At 41.2% G+C, this 23,543-nt stretch overlaps 1 protein-coding gene across 1 annotated transcript; it reads left to right on the top strand.

The window, feature by feature from the left end:
- The first annotated feature begins 582 nt into the window (after window positions 1-582).
- On the top strand, window positions 583-18,682 carry ABCG2 (ATP binding cassette subfamily G member 2 (Junior blood group)). Its single transcript, XM_031066442.1, has 16 exons — window positions 583-649; window positions 5,858-6,070; window positions 7,360-7,419; window positions 7,904-8,018; window positions 8,755-8,907; window positions 9,321-9,478; window positions 9,852-10,003; window positions 10,452-10,547; window positions 11,565-11,815; window positions 13,469-13,551; window positions 14,404-14,493; window positions 15,101-15,225; window positions 16,066-16,220; window positions 17,150-17,239; window positions 17,946-18,043; window positions 18,532-18,682. Exons 2-16 carry the CDS (start codon window positions 5,865-5,867, stop codon window positions 18,680-18,682), a joined length of 1,983 nt encoding a protein of 660 aa, XP_030922302.1. The 5' UTR covers window positions 583-649; window positions 5,858-5,864.
- Window positions 18,683-23,543: the final 4,861 nt, after the last annotated feature.

Raw genomic sequence — 23,543 nt, 5'->3', positions numbered from 1 at the left:
TAACCTCAGCTGGGGACCAGTGCTCCTACTTTGTATAACAAAGGCTGCCTTACTTTTGCTTCTTTCCACAGCATCAATGTCATACCCACATACTGTCCTGTGAAAACCCCACCCTGATGGGCTCAGAAAAGCCTTTGCATTTTTGCAGGTATTTGGAACTGAAGTAAAACGTATCTGTATCCAGGATACTGGGCGAGAAGATATCACAGCCAGCTGAGCCTTGTCTGACATGCCGTGCTGGGATTCATCCCACCCTGCCAGCTTTTCCAGCCCCGTTCATGGCTGCAAGCCTTGGGCAGGTGGAGATGCTCTCCCTCACTGACAGTGTCACCATGACTGGCGTGGGTAGGTTGTGGCAGCTTACGAGTTGTTCAGCTAAAAGGAGAAAAGGTGAAAGCAGTGGCTCGCCCTGGCCCTGCCCTCCCCACGAAGGGAGGGTGGAGACTCGTCGGGGTGATGGAGCACAGGGTACCCAGCTGCCGGCTCGTCCTGCCGAAGATGTGAGACCGGGGTGGCACTGCCCAACCCTGCAAGCTGAGCGAGCCGTGGGAGCTGGGCCACGCGCATCCCTTCCCTAGATCCTGCGTCCCTCCCAGCGCCTCTGCCACCTCCTCAGCAGCCCTGCAGCGCCGACCCGGACCCGCTGCTGGTGAGTAAATCAGTAGCGGCAGTTCAGCCCTTTTACTCAGACAGGTTTAGCTCGATGTAGTGGCTTGCTCCTTCGTCCGTGAATTGCTTGCACTGCCGTTGCTGTGGAATAATATTCAGCAGGTGTTTTTCTCAAACACCCAAGGAAACCACAGTAAAACGCTCACCTGCCTTCTCGCAGCTTTTCAAGGGATTTTACTGGGAAGGCAAAAAATCTATGAAAATATGCTTTATAAAATGTGGGGGTGCAGAAGCTTCAAGGCATAAATTAAAACCAGTAAAAAGGTGAAAAATGAGAAAATTTTGCGGGAGCTGCCGTTCTCAGTGCTCCCTCATGCACGTTAACATTTGTGCTCTTTTCATTGAAGGTAGATTACAAATCCATGGTAAATAGGCTGGCAATTAATTTACAGATTGCCTCAATCGCATTATCCTCATTTACTCAAATGGTTTTAATTTCCTGCACATGTTCCTGAGAAGGAAGAATGTATGGTCCTGCCCCCTTTGCATCCCCACAGCCATTCTCTGGTCAGTCACATCCCTGGAAATGGCTAAAGAAGGAGGGGAGAAAAGGTACTGTGAATTTATATGTATTGAAATGTTACAGCTTCTCTGAATTTATATATATGTCTCAAAAGTCCAAAATGCACATACAGTATTGTTTCAGCTTGCAGGCTGCAAGACTTAACTTTGTAACCACTAAAAACAAGAGAAATAATAGCACACTTAACTGCAGTTTCTCTGGCATGTTCAAGTATTCAGAAAAAAGAAAAAGACTGTTTTCAAAAAGGGTTTAGGGCATCTTCCCTTAGAAAATTATGCTGAAAGCTGCTTCTGTCTCTAAACTCTTCCTCCTTAAGTAACTTCAATACTTATTCTCTGTAGAGATAAAATCTGTTGAGTATCCACCTGGATTTTAAAAAATGCATGTCTGAATATTGCTGTTCATAATTTTTCTGCTCCTCCTATAGTATTGTTCTTTATTGTGGGGTTTTTCTTTTCTATTTGAACTGCAAATCCCCCTGGTGCCAAAAGCTTTGAAGGAAGACTGACAGGAATAAATGTTCCTTAGTTTTTTATATAGACAATGTATCTTGAAGGACACAAATACATTTAGTGAAACTGTTTGAAAGACTCCACTTTGTTGTGGAATCAAACATGTTTGAATCAATTGAACTTTATAGCACATTTTGTTGTTGTTTGATGGTTTTGTTTAGTTCCCTTTTGTGTGTGTAGGAAAAAATGAAACTTTGTACTTTATAAGTCTCAGAAGAATACTCAGGAAAATGACTGTACTGAGACCTTAATTTTATCTGTATTGAAACAGTGGGCAAAGAGATTTCTTGGTTGTTTTAAAGAAAGTAGTTTCATTTTACCACTAATAAAAGGTTAAATCTCTAGATCCAGTACTTTGTCTCCTGGCAAAATTTTTTGAGACTACATATCTCTGAAGAAAATTACTTTCTATTTGACCTGAGCTGAAATTATGCTGAAATCAGTGGCAATAGAAATATTTCAAAACTATTTAGCAAAACAAACAAAATTTGCAAAATTTCCAGAGAGTTTATAAATTTTTTATTCTGCTGATGCAAAGTGTACTATACTCACGGCTGATATGATGAGACTATGAAACACTTTATTGAGATTAACAAATACTTCTGAATACAGCAGGAAGTATATGTTGTTATAGAATCTCCTGCTCACATCTGATCTAAAGGAAATATTTGTAAGCCAATGGCCATGAAATCTGAGAAACTAAATTTAAAATTTGCATAGAAATTGATTTGATTAACATTCATCTTGGTTGTTTCTTTGTCCTGTAAAAGTTCTGACTTGAAATGTTTCGTGGCTGTATGCCACATTAAACTTAAAGAATTATTTTTTAACAGATAGAATCTGCAAGATTTTAAAGATTCCATTTCTGAGGAGCGATTGCAAACAGCTGACAATTACATTAGCTGTGAAGGAGTAGGACCCTCTGTTCCTCCGGTGAAGTTTATTGCTAGATCAGAAATGGGAAGGTTGTTTTGTGAAATACCAAACTGATTATCTCACTGCAACTTTTTACACCGCAGCAAAAAAGAGGCATCCAAAAAAGCAAAGCAAATCAAATGCCTAATTTTAGCATGTGTGCATATTTTCTACTGTTTGCACTTCATCTTCTCCGAGCACACTGTTAGCTGAGATCCAAATGGCCACTCTCAGAGGCTTCCACGGATCCCCCAGGCAAAGCCACAGCTGACCCGACCTCGTGTTGATGCCAGACCTGCTCTGAGGGAGAAGCAGGAGTCTGGGGCTTCCCCAAGCCCCTTCCCACCAGAGGGAAGAAGAATGTCCAGAGCCCTGTCATTCTGCCAGCTCAAGGAGCTGCTGTGGTGGAGATCTTGCAGTGGTAATGTCCCTTTCAGAAGAGAGCAGCCAACACAGATTCTATACAGCAGAAATAACTACACCAGCTCTAAGTGAATGAGCATTCTGCATTTTTTTTTCTGCAATACATTTTAGTAGCTCTGAAAGTGTGAAATGCTATTTTCAGTATTAATGTAGCATTTGAAATAGATGGAGTTTTTTACTTTGATAAATGGCATGTCCCCAACAATACACTTTTGTTTCCTGGAGGGAGGAACAGAACACAGGTAAATCCATGTACCAGGCATTCTACCTGCTGCACCCCACCCTCTCCCTGCAAGTGGCACAAGCACCCTGCAGCCAGGAAGGGCTGTGACAACTTAAACCAGAGATCCAGTGAGACCTGAATCCAACCTCTGCTCACAGCTCCCAGTAGTTAATGTTTTCCCAAGGAACAATAGCAAAGAATGTTGTTTTTCTCTGGAAATTTGGGTTATCAAGCCTTCCTGAACTGGAAGTTTCCTGCTGACAGCTGAATTAAATAGCCATTTAGAGACTGTTTGCTATGGATATATGTAATTCTTCCCATACCTGATTTAATTATATAGCTTCTACACACATTTTTGCAAGGAAGTGTACAATCTCATCCTATCTTGATTGATAGACTAAATTTGACTACAACAGACTGACTGTTCTTAGGAATAACACTGTAAAAGCAGTATGATCCTTCACTTGTGAAAGCAGTTTCTGATTCTTTGCTTATTATCTACCTATCTAGTTCAGTCTGGAAAAATAAATTTCTTTAATTCCTTTAAAAATTGTTTGATTCCTGACGAGCATTTCAGAAATTTCAGTGCAAGTGCTGAGCTAGGTTTTTATGCTGGTCTTTGGAAAAAAAGACCAAAAACCAACAAAATCAAATTAAACAAAGAAAAATGTAGCCATTCTGTTAATTATGTCTGAGGTCAAACTCTACCTCATTTTTTTTCTCATTTGGTCATAATGTTGCATCTGTAATACTGAAATATTAAGGTGAGCAAAAAATGTGATCAAGCAAAATACTGATCCAAATACTTTATATATGTAGTGATATATCCAGGTCATAGTCACACTGTCCTGACTTCTGCACTCTGTGCTGCTTGGTTATTCAACAGCTCAAGGGATTTTCTAATGCCTACATGTGGTGTTGCCCCTGTGGTTGCGTATTTGGTGCCTAGCTCAGCAAATATCTGCTCAGCACTTGGTGAGACTTTAAGTGACAAGTTCCCTCTGCAGTTCTGAATGCACATCTCTAATTTACCAAAGCATCCTTTCAAAAGGCAGTGATTGATGTGCAGACAGATTAACCTGGAAACTGCAGGAAAAATAGCCATATAAAATTACCCGTTCTCCTCCAGGCAGGTAAATCTTCTCTGGCACCAGTAAGAGTGTATGCAGTTTTTCAGTAAAAGGCCTCTATATTTTAAATGTTGCACATTTGATTGATGTTCAACTTATTCAAAATGCATTTTAGCTAAAATTAAAGCTAGATCCATTGTAATTACATTTCAAACATGATTTCTTTGCACTGGGCCAAGATTACTGGCTACTAAAACATTAAGACCTTATATTTTTGTCAGCACAGAAGACTGCAGCTTTTTCAGAAGAGGCAGTCTTGGGCTAGATTTGAGATAGTATCACTGGGAGGCAGATGAACCAGCCTTTATGTGGAGATAGGCCGGCTGCTGAATGTTGAGCTTCCAGAGGTTTCACTGTGCTGATAGCCACCAAGGAGAGCTCAGCTGTCTGTCAAGCACCCTGAGCAAACTGACAAGATAAGGGCTTGCATTTGGGTTTTTGTATGACCATATGAGCCTGATAGATTAAATGGCTTTTTTTTCCCCCCAGTGCTCTTTTTACTAATGGCTCTCAAATTCATTCAGCATGTCTGAAATTGTGTCATAATTTGCCTCCTTTCTTGCTGTAAGCATTGTAACTAGGCTGAGGTAGAGGACTGGTCACCCCAGAGCTCCCAGCTGATCGTCTACCCTCTTGATTCCCACGAACTATTGCATTGTTAACATTTCCCGTAGTGATATTTAAAGTAACCAAACTCTGGTGAGTCAACATGTTATATAGAGAGGCCAGACCCTACCTCTCCCCCAGATGACCCTTAAGGGAGAACAAAGGGGACAAAGGTCTGTGTGCACAGGGACAGCCGGGGATGCTCCACTGTGCACGTGGATGGCTCACAGGCAGAAGCCTGGCTAATGAGAGAGGTGAGATAACTTTAATTATTCCACAGCTACCTTCTAGTTTTCACATGGAAAGCAAACCCAAGGAAGAGAATAACTTGGCAGCAGTGTCAGTTTCCATGTTGCTATATCCTTCGCAAAATTATTTAGATTAATAGAACAGTTGCTGCCTGTGGCCAGGTGCTGCTGCTGAGGCGTAGTTGGAGGGGGAGGATTCTGTGGGAAAGGATTCTGGGGTTGTGCTGTGGCAAACACAGCCACTTCCAGCTGCTGAGGCAAAGTTGAGGGTGTCAGGGATGCTGATAAATGTTCTCTGGAAACATGTAAGGGAAAAAGATGTTGTTCAGCAACTGTGAGAGATGAGTGAGAAAATGTGGGAGAAACAGACTCTAGAGAAGGAAGTCCAGGTGCCAGAGTAGATATTCACCTCAGAGGGCAGCTGGGTGGGCAGCTGTGGTCTCCCAAGGTCAGCCCAGCCCCGCAGACCACCAGGGTGGAGGGAAACTCTTCTATCTCCCTGCCTCTGGCGGACCCTTATCAACTTTGTGCCAAGCACTGAGCCCAAAACACACACCTTTCCTCTTCATACCTAATCACATCTTCTCTTTCCTGTGTTTCGTGTCTAGAGAAAAGATGGCAGAAGACCAGCCACACCTATGTATTCAGATGTCAGAATCTGGTACAAATGGCGTTCCCAGTAGAATGCAGTCCTTGCCAGATTTGGCTGGCAGGGTAGGAAGCGTGCTTACCTTCCACAACATCTGCTACCATGTGAAGACAAAGACTGGATTCCCGTGTTTCCGAAAAACCACCAAAAAAGAAGTTTTGAAAGATGTCAAGTACGTATTTAAACATCTCATTAGAGTACGTGTAAGTTTTATTTCTGTCCAGAGGGTTGACTTCACTCACGTCACTGAGCCATACAGCACAACATGCAGACCAAGATTTAGAAGAATTATTTATATGTGTGGTTGCTTCATTTTTGCTGTCAGCTGTGCTTAAGCCCAGGTCCTCAGTCCCTGGGCTGAGCCTGTACATCAGAGAGCACGCTTCCTTTGGCCCTGGGCATACAGTCCTCCTGGCTGCTCTCAACCCTGGGCACAGCAGCCAGCTCTGCTTGCTCTACACTCCCTGGCAATCCTCCCACTGTGCCAGGGTGTTTGGCTGAGATACCAGCAGCCTGTCCTTCGTGGTTGTCTCCTTCCCTTAGGTGGCCTTGGGAAAGGTTAATTTTTTGGGGGGTTAAACTTAGAACATTTAACACATTAATATTAGTGAGGGTTAGGTTAACTTTGAAGAGATGTAAAGGTTTCTGGAGTTTTGGCATTTTTCTTGAGTTGCTTTGTGTTTTTTCCCCCAACAGTGAGCACTACTGCAGTAAAGCAGTCATGTCACTATGGTCTTTGTTCAATAATCAGTGAATAAAACATGCCCATTCACAGTTCAGTAGTTAAACTCAGTGGCAAGGCATTGGCACACAATATGCCATTCCAAGTCACCCATGACTTTCAGCTCCCTAGCTCCAATTTCTGTCATAAATATTCACCCTTTTGTGTAGCTCTGTCTATCCTACTCTTTGCCTAGGGAATTTCCACTAAACATGAGCTCTTAAAGGCTTTATTGCTTTCCTCAAAAGCCATGCGTTGTGGTACCTCAGTTGACTAACATGGGTCATTTGTGACATTTGCCATCTGGCTTTTGAGTTTCATAGGGCTTTAATGTCAGATAAAGAGAAACTATCTTAAGTGCAGACAAATCCCTAGTTTATTCTGCCTACAGGGACTATTATTCTCTCTGTTGAGAGAATAATACCTTTAGAACCGAGTATGGTTGAAGCAAGTGTGTGCTTCTCTTGTAGAGACCCATGTGGTAAAAATACATGTACAGATTTTGCTACATTTTAGTCATGTTTCTGTTCTGTCTTATTATATGATTATTAGTTTTTCTTGAATTAGGAATAAAAAGTTAAGGTGAAGTCTGATCTTAAATATTGCTTGTGACTAGGGAGCTTCATTTATTCCAAAATTAATGGCATGCAGAAAGTAGTTGTACGGCCTACCAGTTGAAATAGGAGAAGAAATAACCCCACCATAACTATTTGGTAAAACTTATCCATTTTGTCTTACAGCGGCATCATGAAACCAGGACTGAATGCAATTTTGGGACCCACTGGCAGTGGTAAATCTTCGTAAGTGCCCCCTTCACCTTCCACAGAAGTTACACCAATGGGAAAATGAAATTGTACACATTTAGCAGTAGTGGACTTCTCTTTCAGAGAAAGATTGAGTTTTTATTTAGGGCTGTGTAAGTCTCACTGTTTTCTGGGAAATACTTGAATTCCAAAAGACAGATTATATGAGAAAGGTGAAATTCAGTTTTAGTCCACAGTTTACTGATAGTCACTCCTTACACACCATTCTGCTAATGTGTAACCAGTTTGAGGATAAACTCAAATCATTGAAAAAATGGACATGGACCTGTATGGATCTCATTTCCTTAGGAAACCAGGACAAAAGAAACTCAGTCCTTGAAAGTTGCTGGGGTTTTCTAGATTGCAGAAATTGAATTTGATCTGCTTTTATGTAGCTGTTTGTTCCATGAGCTGGGTTTGACGTTCAGAGAGCTTTGCCTCCTGTACGTTCATCTGACAAAGTAACCAACTTTTCCTTTAGGCTACTGGACATTTTGGCTGCAAGGAAGGATCCCCGTGGACTCTCTGGTGACATTTTGATCAATGGAGCTCCTCAGCCTGCCAACTTTAAATGTACCTCTGGGTATGTAGTACAGGTAAGTAATTTTTATCACTGTGGATTCTATTGTAAGAAGTTCCTGCTGTGTTGCAAATACCTTGCCTTCATCCAAGAATCGAGGAAAACTTAAAATTACTGTCAACATGTTACAGAAAGGTGGTCTCTCAAACCACATGTAAATCTCAACTTCCAACAACGGAGAGATTCCCTTTGCAAGAGACAAGCAAATGGTATCTTAAAACCTCCCCTCCGTCCTCCTTTGACAAAACAAGTTTGGATGCTGAACACCATCACCCTAACCCACATGGACCCAACCTCTCTTTACCTTCCCTCTTTTCTCCCTCTTCTCACCTGCGGTGGGCTGAGGCTACATGGGCAAACACACTGTGAGAATGACCTGAGCTGTAGCTGCTCCTTAAGTCCCTTCAGCCCCTGAGTCTCTCCCTCAACACCTCCAAAAAACTGAATAAGGTAAGAATACATAAGGGACTGTTTTTAGTACTTGGCTGTTTATATATTTTGATATCATGCGTGATGGACACTGTTCCTATGTGGCGTTGCTTTATGAATTAAGGCAAATATAATCACATGCATGAAATCCAAACTCTTCTATGACACGGGCATTGAAGAGGCACCTTACTGCATGTTCCGGCTGCTGCTGCTGCCCCTCTGCATGCAAGGAGAGCATAAAACATAGGTAGATACATTTCTCAGAGGAATAAATAGAAACTGCTGAGCAACCACCAAGTATCTACCCTTTTTTTTAAATGAAGGATGATGTGGTCATGGGAACCCTGACTGTAAGAGAAAATCTGAAGTTCTCAGCAGCACTCCGCTTGCCAAAGTCAGTGAAGGAACAGGAGAAAAATGAACGAGTGAATCAGATCATCAAGGAACTGGGTTTGAGCAAAGTTGCAGATTCCAAGGTAAGGCCTGTAAACATGTTACTTAAAATGTAGTAAGTGGTTTATTAATTAACCAAATGAGTCATCATGGCAGATTAAAAAAAAAAAGCAAATTTCAACAGGATGTCTCAGTAATACAATAATTAGTGACATTTCTGTATAGAGACCTGTACAAACTGTGCTGATGCTGCCATCTGGTACTACATTGCAGGTAAAAAGAAAGGGAAAGGCAAAGGTGAAAGGGGAAGTTAGTGGTTGGAGAAAAAGACAAGACCTCAGGTAATACTAACATTAAGTGTTAGTTACATCTGCTTCTGCGTGTAGGGCCAGAATTTCTTACAACTCTCCCCAGATACTGCCATGTGGGTACAATACTGTTTGTTCAAGGATTTCTCCTTGGGCCAAACAAGACAAGTTTCTTGTTTTTTTATTAGGTTGGTACTCAGTTCTCTCGTGGCGTGTCTGGAGGAGAGCGAAAAAGGACTAATATTGGGATGGAGCTCATCACGGATCCTGCCATCTTGTTTTTGGATGAGCCAACCACGGGACTTGATTCCAGCACTGCTAATGCTGTCCTGCTGCTACTGAAAAGGTGGTGGCCTTAGAAACAGCTTCCTGTTCTCAGCACTCCACTCTGCTAGACTTCAGTTATATTTGGCCTGAATTACTGTTCAAATGAGCAAACAGGGAATTCAGACATGTAATTATTTACCAGTGAGCCAAGGATGTGAATGGAGTACTAAAAAAACTGAATTAATTCTCTCTCTCCAAAGTGAGAATTCTTTTCTCATACAGACACTGCAAATACAACCTAAATATTTTTTCTTTTTTTTCCCTTTCTTCTTCCTTCTCTGGCATACCAAGTTAATCAGACTTCGTTGAGACTTAACTGAACTTTCAAATGCTCTTATCTAAACACTGAATCAACTTGCAAAGCTGACATCTTTGTCATTCTTCCTATTCAGGATGTCAAAACAAGGAAGGACAATCATCTTCTCCATCCACCAGCCTCGGTACGCCATATTCCGGCTGTTTGACAACTTGACACTGCTGGCTGCAGGGAGAGTGCTGTACCACGGGCCAGCCCAGCATGCCATCGAGTACTTCCAGTCCATTGGTGAGCACTACTTCCAGCAGGGCCAGCCTTTGGTTTGCACCAACTCAAGTGAAATGCCCATAGCTCTGGGCCAGAATTGGACGCGGTGTGTCCAAGCAAGCCCAGTATTTTAACAGGCTGGGCACTTCTCTGAGTGTTTCTCCTCTTGGCCCACATGTGGATTTGGGTGAGCTGTTCCTGGTACATCTTAATTAGAGAAAGCCCGGGCTAGGGCTGGGAAGAGCACACTGCTGGCTGTCGCCTCACTTTTGCTGACAGTGCTGCCTGGCAGTGCCGCTCATCCCTCAAGAAAGTGTGGACTTTCCAAAGGCTGCCATGCCTTTGGTGCAGGCTGCTCCATGGCAGGATGTGTGGCTGTGCTCTTGATAGCCAAGCACAGTCCTTGGCCAGTCACACAACCCCCCCCAGGGTTCAAAACACTGTCACCACAGTGTCAATGTCGCCACAGGCTACCAGTGCGAGCCCTACAACAACCCCGCCGATTTTTTCCTGGACATCATCAATGGAGACTCCACTGCCGTGGCAATGAACAAGGCTGATGAAAGTAACACAGGTATGAAACCCATAGCTGAGTCAAGTTATCCTAACATGTGTGGTAATGGGAATTTAAGGAACTGTTTTGGTAACTCTCAGCACACAGAAAGAGCTTCTTTCATCTTCAAGGCAAACCAGCTGAAGTCCCGCAGAAGCAGAGATGATAAACCAGGATAATTGTTCCTGTTAAGGACATAATTTGATGCATAATAGTCAAGTTATGACTTGACTATTTTACCTAATGTAACAACTTTTCTGTTAGGAAATTACTATCTTCCTTCCTCTGAGCAGGGTGGGAAGGGGTAGACCTGGTACCATAGGGTACCACTGCTCATCTGATTTTTCTCTGAAGTTGTGCTAAGGCAGAAATTATCCCCAAATTAACAAATCAGCTCTCACCTATTTTTTGGAGCATGCTTTCTTATACTTTTCTGCTGCCACTCAGTAATAGCTTACTCTCTTTTCACAGGAGTGAAAAGGCAAATCAAGTAATGAATATGCTGAGTGCCCAAACACATTTTCACTATACCTTTACCAAAGGAGCAGCCATCATTTTACAAAAGTGCTCTGATCAGGGTCTAGCAAATATTATAGCTGGCAGATATGACACATTACATCTGTCATTGCAAAAGCTCACACTTTACCACAGTTAAGAAAAAATGGAGGTCCAGCTGAAATTTATATATGACCAAAGTAGATGCATGCAGGATCACCTGGATCTAAAAGTCTGGAAAGTCCAGGATTATGTAATTATCTGTGAAACAGATCACTTACAGAAACCTTTGGGGACAAAGAGGATGTAAAAATCACTTTTTGATTAAAGCCATGTTGCAACTCCATGGGCAGACAAGGGTTTTCCTTGTCAGAGAGCTGAGAGGCTGCTGCTGCTTGTGGGACAGGCAGGCAAACTCAGATTTTTTATTTTATTTATACCAACTCTTTTGAACTGTCTGCTATGGGGCTGAGTGCAGTGAATTGCTGGAACTGCGCGTGCATCTTAATTCTTTTGTTTTTTTAATCTTTCCAGCAGAGAGGACTGAAGAATGCTCTGAATATGATAAGACCTTGGCTGAGCAATTAGCAGAAAAATACTCCAACTCTGCCTACTACCGAGAAACAAAAGCACATTTAGAGAACATTTCTTCAGGAAACAAAAAGAAAACCAAACAACTTTTCCGGCAAATCACATATGCCAATTCCTTCCTCCACCAGCTGAAATGGGTGTCCAGGCGCACATTTAAAAACCTGATAGGAAACCCTCAGGCTTCCATAGCTCAGGTAAGGCTATTTGTATCTGTAGTTTTGTGATATACATTGAATTTATTTGGCTCCTGGATTATTAGATAAGTCGCTGGGATGGTTTTGCCTCTTGATATCTTGACTGCAGTAAGCATCTGAAGAAAGAGTGCTCAAGGTCTAGGAATCTGGGGATAAAAGGTGTTCTGAAATGCTCCCAAATGTGGGACTGTTCATTAATTAATTTTGGACTACTGAAAGACTTTGGGAGGTAAGACCTGTCCCAGCAGGGTATTCTGCTGCTCCCAGCCAGGAGCACATTATGTCCCAAGAAGTTTCACACATTTGCTCAAGAGCATTCTTCAGATTTGACTCTAATTGCCCAGGCTTGGCACTGTGGGGTTTGGCCTCAAATCCTCTCCCCCGCCAGGAAAAGTTAACAGACTGTATTTGTATACTTCATTTAACTTCAGCACAAAATGAAGTCCTGGCAGTCGGCTCAAGTGCAAAAATATTTTTGCAGTCTCGTGATGTGTGTGCTGTTTGGTTATTTGACTGCTCACATTGGTGATGATGTCTTCTGGATAAGGTGTCATGAAGTCCACAATGGGGTTCAGCACCCACCATAAAAGATAATCACTGGCTCTGTTAGTGCTGCTTTTTCTGAAGGATCAGAACCAAAAATGTTGACTCCTTCAGAGTTGCACATTGATTTCAAAAAGGAAGAATGTCCAGCTGGCGTCTGCAGAGTGACTAATCCTCAGGAATCCCCTAATTCATGGGCCAAACTCTGCAGCCACAGCACCACCAAAACTCCCACTGCAATTCTCAGCAATTCAGGAGACGCCAATAGAAAAGTTGGCCTGTAGCCAGGGGTATAAATTATCTTCATCATGTTTTATATAATGAGTGAATAAATGGCTGGTGTGGAGGTAAAACAAGTCCAGAGTCCCCGAGGTTAGAGGGCTTTGAGTATGTGTGTGTGCCTGTAGGTTGATACTATGGAGATCCCTAATTGCTTTGTAAAAGCTTGACCTTGTGACAAGAATTAGACTCTCAAGAACCTCCTTCATAGCCCAAGGTTAATGGTCCTGACTTGTTTCTCACAATCTTTTTTATCTCCCCACCCTCATCAGGGGTGGATTTGTCCAGCATTCTTTTAGGGGTCCATGGCTCATTAAGCCTTTTTTTTCATTAATCTGCTCCAAATTGGTCTTGAAATGATCCCTGCTTTCCACTGCAACTGGCTCAGGAGCTGAATTATCCCTGACATTTGCTCCTTTCGGCAGGATCTTAGCAAGAGAAGGTAACAGGATTAAGTAGTTTATAGTGTAAAGACTCATGTATTGCTCAGGCTTAAAAGTGACAGAACTGCCTGATACCATTGTTTTCCTGAGATTTTTTGTCATTTGCATTTAGCATTTAAAAACTGTGATGCACACACTTCAGTATTTTAAGTGACATCCTGTTATCTCTGCTATTTAAATAGTTACAGACTGCAAATATCAGCATATCTGTAGCCCTTTTGTAGCACCTCATTAAAAACAATCCCATGAGTAAGATGTATGATAGAGCCCAGTAATCACACACTGTGGAGCATGAGAATAAACTGTCATCCTCATCCTGGCAGTCAAGAAAACCTTTGAAGCAATGAGAATGATACTTTCCCTCCTCTTTTCTCTTTTTCCCATGTAGCTTTGTATTACAGCTGTTCTGGGACTGGTGGTAGGTGCCATCTTCTTCGGACTTGAGGAGAACTCTGCTGGACTACAGAACAGGTCAGTCAGTCTAGGGAATGGATATTCGAAAATTTGATAAAGCTCCCTTTAAAGGAGCTTAATACCTCTTTAAAGCAAATCCTTCCCTTCAGATCAGTAAGGCCAAGCCTGTGTGACTTGGAAGTGACGATGTGATTTTGTTCCTCTAGCAAGGTCCCTGCAGAACTGAGAGTGTTAAAATATACCAACTTGCGGCTACATAAACCTGGGTAACTAAAGTTGTAATCTTGCAACTGTTTCTACTCACACACTTGAATTTGCCAGCAGTAAGAGATTTTCAAATTATGCTGCTCTATGTATCATTTTGACAGCCGTATGACCTCACCTGACCTGACACACGAGTTTGCCACTATGAAACCTCTGGGTTCTTAATCTCGTAAAACTTCATAACATTTTTTTAAAAACAGCCCAGTTTTAAATTGAGTAGGAAGTGCCTTAAAATTTTGTGGAAAAGGTGAAAACTACTTCTCACATTGTTTATTTGGTTCTTCTCTGTTTGCAGCAGACAAATGCTTCACCATCTGAGAATCTTTAATGTGTCAGGAAATTACATCAAGGAAAAAACCAAACCACAGCCCCTCAAAAAAAAACCTCAGCTGATTTTCTATATTTTGACTGCATCAGAGAATGTGCTATCATTGCATGCCAAAACCAAATAATGACTGTACCACATCTATGTCAGGCTTGTTACAGATTCAGACTCATAGCCAAGACGTTTTCCATGGATTTTGGGATGGAAGGTCAAACACTGCTAAACTTCAGGAACTGCAAGTGGATTTATGTACTCTGTTGTGGAAACACTACATTTGCATCCCATTTTAAATAACAGCTCACTGTTTTGCTATTTTGCAGAGTGGGTGCAATGTTCTTTCTGACCACCAACCAGTGTTTCAGCAGTGTCTCAGCTCTTGAACTCTTTGTTGTAGAAAAGAAGATATTTATGTAAGTAAAACATACAAAAAACATACCAGACTCTGCTGTTAGACTATGAGTTCTTCTGACATGCTGTAAATGTCATTTAAGTACAGTTAGTGCAGAATTTTCAAATTATTTCAGTGGTAGTGCTCATTGCAAATATACTCTCTTAGTCTATTAGTAAGTTGTCTGCAAACCCCTCAAAAGGTACCTATGATTACAACTGGCTCAGAGTGTTATATTATTGACACAGTTGGTAAAAACCCCTTGAATACTCAATGTTGGCATTGATTAATAATGTGTGACTTGCTAGTGAGGGCGATAAATGTCATCTAACTGGATTCTTTAAAGCTATGCTGTATAAAGTATGAAAATTATTCAAACTTTACACTCTGTCTTGATGACATGACACATAAATTTACTAAAAATTATGTGCACAAATACCCATGTTCACTTGCATATGAAAATGTCACCAGTCCTATACTGTGTAGGCTTACTGGACAGTTGCATTATAGCCCAAATATAAAAGATTTTCTTCCAGTTTGAGCTAGAATACATTTGTCAAGGGGTGAAAATCAAACTGGTTTTTAGTGGTTAAATTTGTAATGCGCTGTACCTATCTCTGTGTTTCCAGGCATGAATATATCAGTGGGTACTACAGAACATCTGTATACTTCATAGCAAAGCTAATGGCTGATTTAATACCCATAAGGACTATGCCTAGCATCATCTTCACCTGCATAGTTTACTTCATGCTAGGCAAGTATGGTCTCCTACAGTCTCATTCCAACCCCCCCCAATAAATCATGGCATGTGCATCTTATAGATGTGTGTGCATACATGGATATTTATATAAGCTAAATCCCTACACTGGTGTGGCATTGGCTACTGAGCTTACTTTTAGCACACCGTGTTGTTTTCTACAGAAAAGACACAAAGATTAAAACATTCATCAGAGAATCTGTGAAGCGTCTCATCTTCACTGTCCTTAGAAGGAAGCCATAACCTTTACAACATTGTTGTGATTTATTCCTTCTCATCTATGGCCTTCTTGGCTTCTGATGAGTCTTACAAGATACTTTTCTGATCCTCGCAAGAACACCTAAAAGAAAAGGTTTTGTTTTAAGATCTTAATACTGTGTGAATTAATACCAGTTTGTTTGCTTTGGTCTGAGTTTTTACCCTAAGGAATAGGAAACAAGGCCACATCAGCAAGAGGCTCTCAGACTGTGAAACTGGAGAGAAACAGACCTTGCTACTGAATCCATAACCACCTCAAAGCTGCTAGGTTTTTTAGGAGAGGTCTCTGCTGGAAACTAGTGAAATGATGTACAGCTGCTTCTCATGGAAGTGCACTGGAAGTTTCTCCTTTGAGGGACAACTTGCAGTCACTTGGGATCCTCTCTTCCACTGCCAAGACAGACACATAAGGGCTGTCACAAGCACCACAGCAGTCTTGGGTCTCAGTGACACAGCCTGTGCTGGCAGACAAGATGTAATTTGTAAGCAGAACACACTAGGAAAATCACGATAGTGTCCAGGTTATGGCAGAGCTTTCAGCGGGATCATTCTGAAATCCTTCTTGTTCTGATCTTTAAGGTTTGAAACCAACAGTAGAAGCCTTCTTTATAATGATGTTCACTCTTATGATGGTGTCCTACACAGCCACTTCCATGGCACTTGCCATTGCAGCAGGACAGAGCGTGGTCGCTATAGCAAACCTACTCTCGACTGTTGCATTTGTTTTTATGATTGTGAGTAGCACTTTTCAGTTCTCTAGTCTGGATCATGAAATCCCAGAAATGCTGAAATCCAGAAATCCTACTAGCATGGAGTTCAGCTGAATTCTGCAAAAAGTCCGTTTGGGTTAACATATCCTGATTTGTTCTGATTTGAGTATCCTGATGCTGTGGGGTGGAATATTTGTCCTTTGAAAGAACAAGAAGTGAGGGGCTGGAGGGTTGGGTGTGAGGAGGAGAGTGGTTCCTCTGACTTCTTCTCTGTGGCTCTAGCAGACAGAAAACTGCCTGGAAAGTAGGAAAGCCATTTAGGGCTACATTTCATTCTCTCTCCTTAACTTTGTGAAAGGCAAATGTGTCTGGCTGAGAGCATGACTTGCAGCCCCCTGTTTTCTGAGACCACTAGCTCAGCTGTCCTCCCCAGCTGCAGGGCCCACCTTGGGCATGTTAAACTGGGCAACACACAGCCACAGTCAGGAGACCGGCGCTTAAGATGAGGCAGAGCTGAACCTACAGCCAAAATCCACATTGCCTCAGACTCAGGGCACACAGGCAAAACCCAGAGCAGGTCCACACTGAGGAGCAGCAGAGAGTTCATATGAACCTATGTGGGACCCCTAGACAGGAAGCATGTGGGTTTACTGCACAGGGGAAAGCATTCCTTGTTACTTGTTTTGGGGGAAGGACCTGAGGTTATGGCCCAAAGCTTGATAACATATAAATCCTTCCCTTTTGTTCTTCTGCTGGAAGAGGTTCTTCCTCTAGGAACACTTTCCCATTCCTTTTTCTCTGAAGAAGCAAAGTCAAGAGCTAGAGAAGGACACATGATAAAAGCATGTAATTTGTAATCTGTGTGGGGGTTTTTGGGGTTCTTTTGTTTTTGGTTTTGGTTTTGGTTTGGTTTGGTTTTGTTATAGCTTTTTTTTTGTAAACATTTCCTCTAGATTTTCTCTGGGTTGCTGGTCAATCTCACAAGCGTCATGTCCTGGCTCTCTTGGCTCAAATACTTTAGCATCCCTCGATATGGAATGACAGTAAGTGCTCTGATTCCCTGTGTACAAACCTGGAAATGGTTTGCTAGAAAGGAATGTCTTGAATCATGATAATGAAATCTTCACACTTGATGGCCTAACGAGCAAAAGGAAAGCCAATTAAGTACAATAACCTTGGAGTATTGTGCAGTATTTTGAAACAAGAAGGGCTTCTCATCAACTAGTACCAACTGCTGTTTAGAAGAGCTCATTTCAGTGATTTGGAAATACCTCATATGAGAGACACACCTACTACATTCACTGGACTTCAGCTGGACAGAAATGTCTCAAAGTAAAGAACAATGTTATCCCCACCCAAAAAAGTAAAAATCTCCTATTTGTCTTTTCCATCAATCAAACAGAAACTTGTCAGGCTAAAGCTTTTCTCCTAATTTGCAAAAATTTAAGTCAGAGTGATGTTTTGCAGAGAAATTTGGGCTTTGCTGTGCCTGTTTAGAATAGTCTGGCCTGGGAGAAGTGGTAAAGCCTGTGTGGTGCATGCTTTACCAGGTGTGTACAGGCTATGTACATTCCTCTCTTAAAAGAAAAAAGAACTCTGCTACTTTGGTAAAGAATGGGGATTTGGCAAATATAATAGTGATACCAGCACATTTTTAGAATTACTTTAATTGCATTATATCTCATCCTGTTAATGTATCACTCCTTTATCTACTAATTTCTGTTGTCATTGTTTCTTTTATTTTAAAAGGCTTTACAGATCAATGAGTTGACTGGTCTGAACTTCTGTGGTGGCAGTAACAACACAGTTTTAAACAGTGGCAGTAGCTATCGACAGACAGGCCAGATGTAAGTATTTTGGTACACTGAAATGAATCCCACCATCAGCAGCTTTAGAAGTCCTAGAACATCAGTCTGAGTATCAGAGATACTCACTGATGATCAGAGAATCTGTGAGTTGTCAATGGAAAGGGAACCTTTGACTGGGTTTTTGCACTCTACTGCACGGAGCATTCTGCTTGTTGGCATATTTAGTATTTATAACACTAGAAATACCTCGCATTATGCTTCTTACCTTTCTTCAAACTATTTAGTGAGAGCTATGCACATACACACAATCGTACAGCCTCACAAAATCCATTTCAGCTTCCTATGTGAAACTGGAGCTACAAGAAAAGCAAATTTACAATGGAAAATGAACCACTGACATACAGCTGGTGTTTGCCTGGCCTACTACACACATGCACCCACATTACAACTTCTAGAGATCTTCCTAGCTCCTGCTGAGTGGGTTATTAAGTGACTAAGCTTATCAATGTGTGTGTATTTATCTGTAGGCCATGTACTGGAGAGGCCTATCTGGAGAGTCAAGGCATCGATATGAGCACCTGGGGGCTGTGGCAGAACCACCTGGCTCTGGCCTGCATGACACTCATCTTCCTCACCATCGCCTACCTCAAACTGCGCTTCATGAAGAAGTTCTCTTAAAACCAGAGGGAAAGGTGCAATTCCCACTGTTCAGTAGTTTGCTGAATGGATTGTGCAACTGACTTGATTATTTTTAAGGAGAATCTTCTTTGTGTTTTTATTATTACCCAAGTCAACAACATGAATGCCATCCTTGTATATAAAATACTTACTGTTAATTTACTCTGCCAAAATGTCTAGCATGGCTCACTCCTCTGTGCCACAGAGGAAAAGAAAAAGTGTACAGCTGTTCATTTCTCAAGAGACTGAATCAGTATCTCTGCATGTTCTAGCTATGATATCTTGTCAAACACTATATCTAATATTTAGTGGCTTAACCTGAAGTAAATAGTTCCATACTTTAATTAGCACCTACCTTCACCAGGAAGAAATTAAGTCTAAAATGATGCTTATCAGGACACCAACACAATCTCAGCTGCTTATGTGGTCACAGGATATGTGAGACAGGGACAAAATTCCTTTAATCCCAGTGCCCTTTTCTATTTGGGAATCATTACTGCTCTAGAATGTACTTATTGATGCCATCAAGCCTTTCTTGCCTCAGTCAAGTGGTAGAAGCACTGTGTTTTTTAAATAAAGGTGTTGTTCTTACAGGGCCAGTTCCCATAATCTTTTCCTGAAATTTGTATTTCCTCTGCATAACTGCAAGTCATCTTCACTGTCCCATTAGTGCTGCTATCAAGAGAAGTTCTCAGTATTTTTTATGGGGACCAATTTCAAGTGCATGACTAAACAGGATGGTAGCACCTTTCTAAAAGTCCATAGATTGGAGCAATCACTTCCTGGCAGGCCAGCTTTTCCCTGGCCACGTGCAGCAATGCTAGCTCATCTCTTTTTTATCTGCAGAGTTATGCATAGTAAATGCATAAAAAGGCATAGAAGACAACTTTACAGCTCTTTCTTGGGTTGTTACTGTTCATCTTGTTGCTCCTGCATTGTTTGCCCCAGCTTGCGTAGGCCACAAAAAAAATCTTACAGGACCTTATTTCTGCAAGAGATTTAGAAACACAGAATACCCCGAACGGGAAGGGACCACAAGGATCATCGAGTCCAACACCTGGTCCTGCACAGGACGTCCCCAAGAGTCACACCCTGTGCCTGAGAGCATTGTCCAAACTCTTCTTGAACTCTTCTTGAACTCTGTTGGTCTTGGCGCTGTGACCGCTTCCCTGGGGAGCCTGTTCCAGTGCCCAAACACCCTGTGGGTGAAGGACCTTTTTCCTACTATTCAGTCTAAAACTTCCCTGAAACAGCTTCAGGCCATTCCCTCTGGGTCCTGTCACTGTCTCTCCAGAGAAGAGATCAGTGCCTGCCCCTCCTCTTCCTCTCATGCAGATGTTGTGGACTGAGCTGGGGCCTCCCCTCAGTCTCCTTTTCCAGGCTGAACAAACCAAGTGGCCTCAGCCACTCCTCACATGCTTCCCCTCCAGATCCTCCACATTCTCAAGGCCTTGCTACCTTCAAATACACCACTCCTCGAGAATGGGCAGCTTACATATGTTGTAAATTTAACATCTTCATACATATGACATTAGGATTCACTAATTATTGTATTGCTTTGTTGGTAAGATGCCATGCTGCTGGGGAAAATAAAAGCTTCAGAGCACAAAAAATTGACAGAGTGTGTTCTGTGCCTTTAGCTTAGCCCTTTTTAAGCTGAAGGAAGCAGTGAGGAGATAACAGTTGTGTTGTTATTCCATAAAGAAATGACAGGAACTCCTGTCCTGGAGTACCAGGACCTGATACTACAAAGAAATGAAAGTGGAATTTTTGCCTTTGGAAAAAGGAAAATCATCCCAGATTTTAAAATGTAGAAATCTACAGTTGATTGAATTGCAGCTGGTCCTTGTAATTTCAACAAGTTATAAACATGATCACACAGACTGTGTTCCAGTCATAAAAGAAAATAATTTCAGTATGTAGCAGTGGATTCTGAGAAAGGAAATAATCAAACTAAGTTGAATTACTCACATTTTGAACAGGCTTTGACACCTTATTGCACAGATAATATTTATCTCAAAACTTTTCTTGCTTTCTACTACTTGTTTCAGCAGCTGGCCATCTATAAGAAAGTATTTACATAAAATAAATGTTTCTTCCAGTACTTTCCAATACTTTATTCCGTAAACTTGTAAAATTCTATACCTCAGTTGCATGGGCAGGAATTACAGTAGTAGTAATGTCAGACTTTTCTGTCACACTATAGGCTTTAAATTAAGATTTTATTTTTTTCTTTTTGTCCAGCACTGCACATGACATGTTCTAGTGAAAATTGCCAACCCATGGCAGTGGGTTGGCAATTGGCAATCTTTAAAGTCCCTTCTTATCCCAAAATTCTATTATTCTATGATATATCTGGTTCTCCCCTTTAGTTTGGGGCAGATTAGTACAATTACAGATTAGTACAACTATAGCTACAATTTCTTGCACAAGCCAGGAGACACCTCATTGCTACAAATACTCGAACGTGTATTTTGCAAGCAGTGCAAGCAGGGGGGGAAGACAATTAGAGAATGGAAATGAGTCCAGAGTCCCCGAGGTTAGAGGGCTTTGAGTATGTGTGTGTGCCTGTAGGTTGATACTATGGAGATCCCTAATTGCTTTGTAAAAGCTTGACCTTGTGACAAGAATTAGACTCTCAAGAACCTCCTTCATAGCCCAAGGTTAATGGTCCTGACTTGTTTCTCACAATCTCTTTTATCTCCCCGCCCTCATCAGGGGTGGATTTGTCCAGCATTCTTTTAGGGGTCCATGGCTCATTAAACCTTTTTTTTTTCATTAATCTGCTCCAAATTGGTCTTGAAATGATCCCTGCTTTCCACTGCAACTGGCTCAGGAGCTGAATTATCCCTGACATTTGCTCCTTTCGGCAGGATCTTAGCAAGAGAAGGTAACAGGATTAAGTAGTTTATGGTGTAAAGACTCACGCATTGCTCAGGCTTAAAAGTGACAGAACTGCCTGATACCATTGTTTTCCTGAGACTTTTTGTCATTTGCATTTAACTTTTAAATAGTGTGATGTACAGAACTTAATGATTCTGATTATATCACTAACTCAACTGAAAATGTGTTTTCATGTATGAAAATTCCTCTTTAGCTTGCTTACACTTTGACAGCAAGTGATTTAATCTGTACTCTTGGAAACTATAAAGACTTACTTTTATTTAGGTTTTAGAGTACTCAATCTAGTTGAAGATTTTTCTTTACATCCTCTGTCTGAACAACTTCAATCAAAATAAATCACAAGCTGAGGATTGATACTTTCTAAAGAGCTATTAAACTAATTTAATTCAATTAGTTTAAATGAAACTTTATGATAATAATCTTAAAAGATACCACTTTTAAATTTTATTGCTTTGAGTACAGAAACTAAGGTTCTGATATTTTCTGTGCCAGTAACTGAAAGTAATTGCTTTTTCCTTGTAGTGCATGTTCATGAAGGCAAGAATAGATAGCAAATGGGCTAGATACAGCTAATATATCACCCAGGTGAAGTGGTCATGTCCTAGGAAGAATATTTAAAACTTACACAGGTTTGGAATGCCGTAATTCAGAGCTCTATATTTATTTATTAAGAAGAAGAAAAAAGTAAACTGCAACCTAATGCTAAGAGCAGCCTAAGGAGTAAACCCGTATTAATTGAGAGCTTTTAGTATGCAGAAGGGCACTGGCAAAACTGAAATCACTGGTATTCAATTCTACTCCTTTAGCTTCTTCTTTGTGCTAAAATATTTAATTATCAATAATTACAATTGTTGGAGCAATTCTTCTGGAATAAAGAATTATTTCAGTGAATTGTGAAGCAGGTTAGTAAGCTTGGTGGCAGAGCAATATGAATGGCTTTTGATGAGGAGGCAGAAGGCTAGACAGTATGGAAAATACACATATTGGACAACTGCATGATATAGGCTGCTGACTTTTCAAATGATACATGTAAAAGGCCCATGACACTGACTTGGGGATTGTTACTTATTTTTCACAGTGTACCAAGGGTTTATAAATTGTATTTGTTCAAAAGCAAAGATTTAACAAGTGTCTGAGTGCTTGCTGACCCTCTAGTTCTCACCATGGGCCTACATGTTTTACTGATGAAGTCACTACCACTGTCTGGATGCTTTGGGCTGCATAAAAAAATGTCATCATCTTTCTTGACTTCTGTGCTGGTGGATAAAATAAGAGCCTTGTAGACTGCATACTAACCACCTGTGAGGAAAAACATTTGTTTCATTTGGGTTTCCCAGAGACATTGAGAAATGTACTTGTAGGGTAGCACCCCACTAAAACAGAGAATAAATCAATAAAAAGGTTTGCAGTTCTGTGTTTTTCCAGTACTGAGCAAGAATTGGAAAAAAATACCATAAAGGACAGAAAGAATTTATGTCAGGTAGACACTGGAAGCTGTCAAACAATAATGATAATGAATATATCCACTGAAAAGGAAGAAAGAGAACAATTAGGATAGCAACATCAGAAAAAAAATTTAAATTCTGTATGTCTATCTCTTGTCTTCAGAGACGAAATAGTTATAGATTAAGAGCTCAGAACAGCAGGTTTTTTAACATGTGGAAACTCAAGGGCAGCTCAGCCTACTAAAATATGTAAACTCTGCTTCTCCAGTTTCATGTATTTCCTTCCTATTTCAAGAGAAATAATCTTTGCCTCCATAAGGTTTTGGGTCATATCTGGTTCATTCTCAAGAAAACTGCCTTGCCAAAATCTTAGTCACCCTGCTTCTTCAAGAATACAACACTGCAATTACTCCCTCACTCCCCAGTATTATGAAATAGCCACCTGCCTTCTGATTACTTTTCCACTGTTCCAGTGGCACAGAGCCAAGTTCTGAGGATGAAACCCTGCTCTG

Source organism: Geospiza fortis, unplaced genomic scaffold (genome assembly GCF_000277835.1).
Source record: "Geospiza fortis unplaced genomic scaffold, GeoFor_1.0 scaffold11, whole genome shotgun sequence".
Taxonomy (NCBI): Eukaryota; Metazoa; Chordata; class Aves; order Passeriformes; family Thraupidae; genus Geospiza; species Geospiza fortis.
This window is presented reverse-complemented; position numbering and strand designations above follow the sequence as displayed.